The 10,331-nt window shown below is 54.9% G+C and overlaps 1 protein-coding gene across 1 annotated transcript; it reads left to right on the top strand.

The window, feature by feature from the left end:
- Positions 1-8,098: 8,098 nt before the first annotated feature.
- Positions 8,099-9,691, top strand: D7B24_000554 (uncharacterized protein; the record flags this gene model as incomplete). Its single annotated transcript, XM_028634809.1, has 4 exons — positions 8,099-8,175; positions 8,254-9,108; positions 9,172-9,466; positions 9,530-9,691. 4 exons carry the CDS (start codon positions 8,099-8,101, stop codon positions 9,689-9,691), a joined length of 1,389 nt encoding a protein of 462 aa, XP_028492535.1.
- Between the last annotated feature and the right edge of the window lie 640 nt (positions 9,692-10,331).

The raw sequence follows: 10,331 nt of genomic DNA, 5'->3' as shown, positions 1-10,331 counted from the left end.
TCCTCACCCCCCAAACAACATGAGGCACAGTCATCATGTTGCCTCCGAGGTCACTGGGGGCATCACGCACGGAGTAGATCAGGATAGGAAAAAGACTGACGGTCCGGTCATCTGACGGCGGCTAATCCGCAGAATCGCCCCGCGGAAGAGCAGTTGGCGGAGCAAACACTGCCGTGTTCGCAGCTGAGTGGCCTTTTGGTTCTTCCAACTGATAGAGAAGACGGTGGCGTCGGTACTGTATCACCAAGACAAATTTTTACACGCACTTCTGGGAGGAGGGGTAAGCCCCAGAATAAACACAAGATAAAGGCTTCAACAATGCCGCCATTGGAGACAGGTCACAATGCCGGTTGCGACATTGATTCAGTCGATAACCTTTGGAACGTGTGTTCTCTTCGACAGGTCACGGCAATAGGACTCTCATTTGGTAGGGGTGGTTGTGCGTGCGCATGCATCCAGGAACCAAGTGGTTGTGCCCTAATCAAAGCTGCGTTGCCAGCACAAGCGGGCATTGCGCGTCTCTACCCACGGTGGCGGCATGGCATTGGCGGTTGGTCATGCTGCATATGAAGGGCTTCAGAGCAAGGATGCTCAGAAGCGTGGACAAGACTAAATCTGCCGAAAAGCGCTGAGCGCTTGTCAACCGTGGTCCGACGAGGAAGACGTCAGGGTCCGTTTTTAGCATGCCGTGTCCTGTCCCGTCTACGACGTCAAGACGGGATGAATGTAAGGTAAAGACTCAAGAAGGTGTGTACCAGTCCCCGCTATTGTTGGGGTAGAGTCAGTTCGTCCTTGTTGGTTGCATCAGAAGCGACAGGTCTGCATTATGTTGCGTGCATGGTGCATATTCTGATAGAAATGCGAAGAATCGAGCTGGGGTCGATATTTGGCAGCCAGAGCCAGCGCCTACTACAACTCGGCAGAGGATGTCATGTTGAATCAGTATGAAGACAGCGCGCCGTTTGTGAGTAGACTGCCAGTACATTATTTGAACACATCTGGTCAAATGCTGGAAAATTGCAGCACACGGTGTTGAGGAGGACCAAGCATGAGGCAATCGTGGCTGCGAAACCTGCCTGGGAAGATTCAGTCATGTGCGACATTTGAGATCGACCACACCCGGGGACGACCTTTTGCTTCCCCGGTGCAGGCCTCCCGCTTTAGTCCACTTTCCCGCATCGTCTTAATTAGGATCGGACGTGCTGTCCAAAGCCTGTGGGGTTTCCTGTGTGTGTCGCTGGAAGCGAAGGGGTGGCCCGTTCGAAAGAAGCTGGAAGATGGTGGCTTTACGATGTTGGTGTTGTGCCTACAGGAACGTAGGGCCGACCAGACATGGGTAACGGATGGCATTACAGTGGATCACAACGCCACGGATGAACGCTCCTATCCGGCGGCCGGATGATGCGCTTGGGTTATGAGAACAATATTGAAGTGTTCGTTGACGTCGACAAGGCTCAGCAATCCTGCACAGGTGGAAACACTTGTTCAGTGGCAATCCTCTCCATCAGACCACCTGGCATGAAGTGATGCATGGGCGTGCGCAATTTCAATTCCGGAAGAATAGAGTAATCTTGGCTAAGTTCAAGTGAAGCCGATGCTCAAGCTACAAGGCCTCGACGGCGATCCCGACCTTGCAACATATCTGGAGCTCCTATCTCATGCATAAGCAGTGACAGCTGGCGGCGCAAAGCTGACGAGGACACATTTGACCCTGGAGGCGAACCTGTGGGAACGATGAAGATCAGCTCTGGTTCCGATAAGGGAACCATCATGTCGTGACCTTCCACCTCTTCACTGGCACATATCACAGGCATCGCCAAGATGCTTGATGGGTCATGACTGAATCGCCGCGTGATCCTGATTCGTCCTCCGTCCCTGTATTGTAACGAAGTTGGCGTTGTTGGCTGCTCGATGTGCCAAGCAAGCCGAGTATGGAGTACATCGGAATGACTCTTCATTTCAGTGACGGAACGAGTTGACTGCTCTCCTTGACGACTAGACCATGCGACTCACAAGTGTCTTAATCCAGCTTCGGGGATTTCCAGATGCAACTGGATGAAAATCAGAATCAACAAAGGAAATGGACCCATACTGGATTTGGCCAGCGGCTTGGCCTGAACATCCCACGTCAACATGCAGAAACAATAATGGGATGTGGGGACGCAGCGTGGGACCCTGAACATCTGTGTGCCACCACGACGCAAACCCCCAACATCGAGGACGAGAAGTTTGTCAAGCGATATGCGTAAACCACCCAAGGGGTTTGCGGCTTGCCATGGCCATAGCATTACCTTGCTCTGCTGCAGCACGTCTAGCGGATGGAGAGGTCGGAATGGGGCGGTTGATGCGCTAATTGACGTTATTGACACGATGTGAATGCCTCAGCTGGACAAGCAGGCAGAAAACCAGGAGATACGTGCTGCAGGGACCCTGGATTTGCGGTGCTTGCAGACTCGTTGGTTGAAGTGCTCTGCTATGGGGCTAATATTTGGTCATGCCCGAGCGGCAACGGAAACGAACGAGATGCCCAAAAAGGAGTCCATAGAAGTTCAACTGCGGGCCAAAACAGCGTTGGTGGTTGCTTCCTGCCTAGCAACCTGGCGGGTATCTTGGGGCCCTGGCTTGCCGCATCGCGATTTGCGCGACAGTGCATCAGTCTGGGGCCATTCTCCATAGGAGCCCCATCAAAAGCTCCGATGTGAATGAGGGGCGTGGCGGGAGACCTCCAGTTGAGGCTACTATGTACCACGTATGGACTTGGTCCGAGCGAGGAGATTTAATCCGTCCATTGAAATAGTGGGAGAGGGAGATCGTCGACCAAAAGAAGCCATGAGCTGTATCCCCCCTCGTTGCTTTGCTTGCAGCATGTTGCGAAGCCGCTTGTGCCGTGTCTGGAAGCCTCACGTCGGCAACTGCTGCGGCCCCCATCACCACGGATTTCGGACGAGTGAAGGGTCTCATCGTCGCCGAGATGACTCGCCCAAGGGAAAGGGATCCACCCTGAGCCGAACGAAGAGTCAAAAGGTATTGAACCTGATCATTGCTGGAAGCCAGAAGCGACAGGACGCTGCAGGCGCAGCGAACTCGCTCACACTCCATGCCCACCACGTCCAATGTCACGGCGGTACTTCCCGGCGGCCGCGTTTGTGTTGAATCACGATCGGTGGTGAATCGAGCCGCGTGGAGTGAAGCACCCATCGGGGTCGTCCTTGGCCGCAGCGACTCATTCTTGAACAAGCAGCCCGTAACACAGCCAGATAGTCAAGCCGGCAGCGCAAATATGTGAGGGATACGGGAACTGTGTCTTGATGTGTGGCTTTCGGCCTTCTGGTAGCGGATCATTGCAAGCAAACGTCGGCCGCTTATAGGAGAATTCGCATAATTGTCTGTGGATTACCATGGGCGGCGTGGCGCCGCTGCAGACATGGAATAGCGGAGGGAACATCGTGGTTTGCTCGCAACCAAGGACAAGACCTGGACCCTCCTCGCCTTGTTTGGTGGGGTGTTGCGGCGTCGCTAGGGCTCCCTGGAGCTCGTCTCTGCCCTTTTTCGCCTCTCCTTCCCTCGCAGCACGCCAGGCGCCCGAAGGAGCGAGCTGCATCACGCCATGGTTTATGACTCCATCCACAGGGAGACTGAAATGCCTAGGGGGGAAGCTCGGTAGGCCACTCTTCGCATTCGCAGAACAGAGTTGGAAGGGCAGTACACACGGTTAAGGATGCTGGTTGTAGTAGGTGTCGACGCAGCGCATCAACAGCGCGCATTCGGTGCTGCGTCAAGCAATCAGCAAATGCAGGATTATTGGCTTGAAAGTACTGCTCTGAATGTGCATTGAAGGCCATACTGCAGCTTGTGTATATTCGCATCATAGAAAGGGTTTGCCATCTCGCCACAGTTGATCGCAAGTTGAAACGGGAGAGAAATCTCGTCAAGCTCCAATTGTCGCAGTCGTCCGTGCCAGCATCTCGGAAGCATGGCATTGCCCGCAAGCCGTGCCTTTCCGGGTCGGAAACCCCCAATACATCCAGACTACTAAGACTGGTGGAAGCGAGCAGAGAAGCATATGACAAGACAACAGATGTGGACGACAGAGGAATAATGCGCCATGGCCGAGAATATACCGGAGCAGGGCTGGTCCTGCTGTGGACCAGGTCGTCCAGACGTACCTGCCTACCTTGGAGTCCAGGACTAGACTCGCCCCTCTGCTGGCTGGCCTTTGGCTGTGTCCAGGGTACATTCTTACCTTGGTGATTGACGGCGAGGCAGGGACATCCCATCCTCACCTTAGGTGTGTGTACCTTCCGTCTCGCCTTCCTCACCTGCAATCCTTCTCTGCTGCAACTGCCTCACGCCCATTTCCATCTGCCCCATCCGCAGCCAAGGGGGGGGATTGGCAAGACTGACTGGCATTATCAGCCCTCAGCGCTCTTCTGAACAGTATGTGGTATCAAAAAACCAAAGACTTGTTTCTACTCCCCATGCATCCAGCATTGACTCGATCTTTAAGATCACGCCATGAAAGACACACGTCCACCGAGCCGCCATCGCATCCCTCACCTGCTTTCAGCGGGCTGTTCGATAGGATAGGCGTCATGCGCCTCAGCCCCTGTAAGCTTGAGCCATCCTCCGAGTCCGCATCAGCTGCGGCTCGAAGGCCGGTCTTTGTGCAAGGTCATTTTTCCCGCCTCGCGATGGCTTGCCGAACGGCCGACAAGGGCAGAGACGCGCAGCAGCATCTCATGCAGGCCGTCCGTTCGTCTCTGTGTGTGTGATGTGACTTGACTAGACTTTGTTGGCCAGCCTCTGTGGAGTGGCCTGGATAACGCCTAGGGCGGGCCTGTTTGTGCTCCCCCACCATGGGAGACTTTCGCTTTCGACCAACAGAGATTGTGGAACCCTGCCAACAGGCTCCACGGCGATGAGGCTTTTCGCCTGGATACGTTTGGCAACGGACGCAAGTGGCCCCGTCTTGTCATCATTCACGAAGCGGCAGAATGGAGACGGCGCTTACTTCATCCCGCCTCGAGGCGGCGGATTCGCAGATGGGGCCGCCTGGCTCCAGTGTGAGGAAGAGACAGAAGAACTGAGAGAGACAAGCAAGCGATGGGTGATTTCCGCTGGCGCCGGGCCGTGATCTACCGCGCAGGGCAGATGGCGGACAAGCCAAGGAAAGCACAAGACTGGACAACAGCCTACAGAACTGGACAAGTCGCATCGCGCCTTTAACCCAATCGCGACAGTGCCAAATGCGATGGCCACGGCTTCCCTGTCCCATGTCGATGCTTCCCCTCACGAAACAGCAAATCAGTCCTTGCTGGTACGTATCTATCTAGCGCTGGTGCCGTCTCTTGTCCTGCCGTTACAGGGGAGCTTTGGCTCCGTTTGGCAACTCCCGCGATGAGAGGCCTTCGTGCCCCCCCCCCTAGCAGCAGCAGCAGTGGGCGTGTCTCTACATGCCTCGTACCACGGTTCACTTCAGACATTCTTCTGTCAGATATCAATTCCCCTCCTCCTCAGACAAGAGGGGAAGCACTTCCAAGGATGATTCACTTGTCTCTGATGCCACATGCCACCAGGCCACCAACCAAGTATCCGAGGGAAAAACACGGTACAGAGACATGATTGTCCACACAACTCGGACAACACGAGCAGAGACTTGCATTGCAGCACCAGCATTGGATCAAAAGGCTTGTTCATGATCCCTCCCCGCTTCTAGGCCCTTCCGGCGGCTCCAACCACGATGGGCTTTCAGCACTGTCTCTGCAGCCTGCCGTAATTCCATGCCAGATCCGATATGGACCTCACACGCATCAAGCATGGATATTCTCGCATCATTCAGCGCCAGTCGTCCTTCTTGTCCAAGGCCATGTCATCTTCATCCACCCCTCCCCCCTTTTATTATCCTCCCGCTGTGGGATGTTGCTGCAAGCCCATGATACCCACATGTGCTTGGTTCAGGTCCTCGAGAATGATCCATTTGCTAGCATTACAGTTTCCCGCCAGACGCGCCATTTGCGTTGAAAAGATGGACAGCAACTGTGTTCATTTCCCCCCACGATTGTCTCTGGAGCCTTGCTGACATGCTCACCAGAGAAGAGCAACGCAACCGCATATTTCTAGACTGGGACCCTAAGACATTTATCACGAGGTCATCGAGCGTGCGCCTTGGCTATGGCGAGTTTTTTTTTTGGCAGCAAAACGCCGCAATCCCTCCTCATCTTGGCCCGTCGATTTCCCCACCAGATCGTTTGTGTTGTTGATTCGCCTATCCCCAGTCGCCGCCAATGTGAGGGGCGGAGGGGCCAGAGGGGCAATTCGTCAAGCGTCCAGACGACCAGTATCATTAGTGGACTAACCACTACCCCGTCGGCATTAGGCCCTGGAGCTAATCATGGCTAGTAGATGGCTTTCTAGATTCACAGGGCCGGCCTCGCGCGCTTATAGCGAGCTGGGGGGGGGAGCAAAGACAGCATCAGCGGCGGCTTGGTCACGACATGGGTTGTGCTCTTGCGGCCCGCACGTCGGACAACGGCTCTCTTTGTTGCCATTTATGCGTTTGCAGACCCACGAGCCCGCTCCGCATCGGGGTGAGGATGATCCAGGGCGTGAAGAGCTCTAGGTGATCTCGAAGCAAGTCGAAGGTTTTGGCTGAACCTGCCTAGGTATCCTGACAAGCAAGCCTTCCGTTGCTCTCCAGACCTGGCGCGCGCACAAATGGCTGAGTGGGCTCTCGCTCCAGCCCCCAAGTACGAGTAGGTACCGCTCCAGTACCTCGCAGCGCGCACAGCCAGCCAGTGTTGCCGGGGTTGGCGTGTGAGATGCCTGCTGGCTGCACGCCTCCTTGCCCCGTCAGTTGACGCTAGTCTCCATCTCCCAGGCTGGTCTAGTGCCCACATCGACAGCACACCCCCTCCTCGATACAACCGCCAGAGCCACCCCTCCCCCTGCTGATACCCTGAAATGCCATCCATGTACGCTGTCGGCTCTACTCCCACTGCTCTGCTTTGGAGTGTGTTGGTAGGCAGGTTAGGTAGGTAGGTACGTACGCGCAGTCAACCCTCAGTTCGACTGATCCATCCTCCCCTCCATCCCATCCCATCCCATCCCTCCACATCCATCTGCACAATATGCGTACATGACATAGCTCTCATGCTCCACGCCCCATTGCCCTGTTCGGACACCCGGTCGAGACTACTACCGTCTCGATGCCTTGGCGCGCATCGCACATGGATGGGCAGGGCAGGGCCAGCCAGAGCCGGACGTCTGGCTATATATCTTTCCCCCTCGCTGCCGCCCTCTTCCTGCTTCCCCGGAGGATCTCAAATCAACTTCTTCCCTAGGGTCATTGTTTTGTTTTGAGACCAATTGGTCTGTCAATGGCTGGGTTTCTTTAATACCCTTTTCCTGAGATTTGTACAACACCTTGGTTAGGTTTCCCCATCCCATCTCCGACGACATCCAAACCCCATACACGATCTGGGTGTTGATCCTCGGTCTTTTGGCGGCACACTCACCACAACGGTCGTTCATCACATCAAGCACCCACCCTCCTGGGTCAACACAAGGTCTCGCTTAGGTCCTTGCCCTCAGAAGCCGACGGAATTGATTCTTTGTGGAACTGCCGCGGTCGACTACGCGAGGAGTCTGTTGGTTCTCGGTCTAGGTCTCGCCCTCGGCAAGCCAAGTCTACTCTACACCTGCCCAGTTTTGCACAACTTTGGTCGTGCGTACGGTCGCTGTGACTCGAAAGTCTTGCACTGAAAAGTGAATTGGCTCCAGGCTGTCCATTTTTCCACCAAAAGATCGTGAATACCAACCGTTGCATTCACTGTTCAGTGGTGTGATTTTAGTCGGCCAGACTGCACTACACTTCACCCACAACAATACCTTCACCATCTTCACCCACCACCTATATATAAAGTTCATTGCAAGTCACGAACTTTTTCACCAATACTCCCCCCCTTCCCCCCAACACCATCAACACCTCAAACTCGACCGCGTCCGCTTACAACGCCGCCGAGTTTACCGCCAGACCTTGACATCTCCCGCGCGCGGATACGACCACCAGCTTGCACGCGTGCAGACCCCTCCGTTCACGATGCTGAACTTCTTCCTTCCCAATTTTGGGTCGCTCTGGACCACGACCTCGTGGTTATATCTATTTATCGCTCTGTGGTACGTTCTTTATTAGCATTGGCATGACCATTCGCTGCCGTCGTCATGACTTCCGTTCAGCCACTGACCCTGGCACAGGCTCCACCGCTACGTGCGCCTACTCGTTCACTGCGTGAGCCACTGGTCGTACAAGTCTAAGCCTGTCCCCGCGAAGCCCAGCTTCACTTCGGAGGACGTGACCGTCATTATTCCGACGATCCACAATGTCTTCGAGGAGCTTCGTCCCTCTCTTGAGAGCATTCTTGCCTGCAAGCCATACGGCCTTCTTCTTGTGACCACCGTTGACAAGCACAAGTCCCTTGCCAAGCTCGCAGAGACTCTGCCGCATCCCAACGTCCAAGTTCTGTCCACCCCCATCGCCAACAAGCGTCTCCAGGTCTGTGAGGCTCTGCCTAACGTCGCAACCAAAATCACCATTATGGCCGATGACGACGTGACTTGGCCAGAAACCATCATGCCATGGCTGTTGGCGCCTTTCGAGGACCCGAAGATGGGAGGAGTTGGCACTTGTCAGAGGGTCAGGCGTGTTTGGGAGGGACCATGGTCGACTCGCATCTTCAATTGGCTGGGCGCAGCGTACATTGAGCGACGCAATTTCGAGATATCGGCCACCCACAACATTGATGGCGGTACATCGTGCATGTCTGGTCGCACCGGCGCCTACCGTTCCGAGATCCTATCGAGCCACGACTTCCTTGAGGGCTTCAAGACGGAGAAATGGGGGCCGTACATCCTGAACGCCGATGACGACAACTTTGTCACCCGCTGGCTTGTCAGTCACCAGTGGAAGACCTGGATCCAGTATGAGCGCGAGTGCGAGCTCGAGACGACGCTCGAAAATGGCATGAACTTCCTCTACCAGTGTTCCCGATGGGCTCGCAGCAACTGGCGAAGCAATTGGACGAGCCTGGTTACGGAGCGATACGTGCTGACGTGAGTCATACATCCCCCGTGTCTTTCCCGCAATGTGCAATCTGCTGACAGGATGACCTACAGTCAGCAAATGTGGTGCACCTACGCCCTGCACATTGCCACCTTTACTTCTCTGGCCTTCGTGATGGATCCCTTCATCATCGTGGCTCTCTGGAAGGGGACCGCCGATTGGGATCCCGAGAACCGACGCATCGCTTTCTGGGCTCAGATTGCCTTCGTCTTTGGCTTCACCAAGGTAGTCAAGCTTATGGGCCTTTTCAAGCGAAACCCCAGCGATCTCGTGTTCCTCCCGGCGTCGATTCTCTTTGGCTGGTTCCACGGCCTCATCAAGCTGTATGCGCTATTCACACTGAAGATGGTAGGCACACCCAACTTTCCCAGGTATCCAGATCTTCGAGCAATATCGCTAACAATCTGGCAGACTTCATGGGGCAGCCGTGCCGACGGTGACGCTAATGATGACATTCGTCTCTTCCCCCGTCCCAAGCGCGCCACCAGTATGACGACACCTCCCAATGGACAGGATCTCATCAGGTACCGCCAGACAACCGAGAAGAGCGGGCACATCGAAGCTCGCCAGTAGGAAGTGCGTGTTGGCAGCAAGGATACGGAGCCTCACGTGAACTTCTTCAAGATGGAGACAACCTCGCATTCAAAGAGGAAACCCTAACGAATTAATGACGAACCACGAATTACACGGCAGATTGAATTTTGATGTTATTTTTACTTCTTCTTTTGAGACGAGAGCGGAGGTGGAACAGAACTCTCGCTCGTGTAGGCTCATTAACAAAACGGCGGCATCCCTTTCACGACCTCATTTCAGGACGGGCCAACAGCTTTTTTTTTTCTTTGCGCCTTGGGCTTTATCCGTTGTTGCGGCCCGTCGATTTCGGCATTGCAAAAGTTCTCTTTGCTTTCTGACTGCATGGCTTGCATGAGAGGAGAAATCATTACTAGCATGGCGGCTTGCGGAACGGTCTTGAAGGGATCCATTCCTGGGACGGCAACCATTTTGAACGAAGGGGGGAGGTTTTCTGGTCACTTTCGACAACATTGGCGCGCTGCTTCGCCCGACTCGGGCTTGAGCTGGTCTGAGCTGGAGTTGCTCTGGACCTGGACATTTGCCTTCTGGTACGGGTGGATTCATTGCTTCGTCATGTTTGTTTTTCTGGGCAGCTCCTCAACAGAGCTGCCATGAAAGGTGGTCGCCGGGATAGTTGCGC

Source organism: Verticillium nonalfalfae (genome assembly GCF_003724135.2).
Source record: "Verticillium nonalfalfae strain VnAa140/NRRL 66861 chromosome Unknown scaffold_107, whole genome shotgun sequence".
NCBI lineage: Eukaryota > Fungi > Ascomycota > Sordariomycetes > Glomerellales > Plectosphaerellaceae > Verticillium > Verticillium nonalfalfae.
This window is presented reverse-complemented; position numbering and strand designations above follow the sequence as displayed.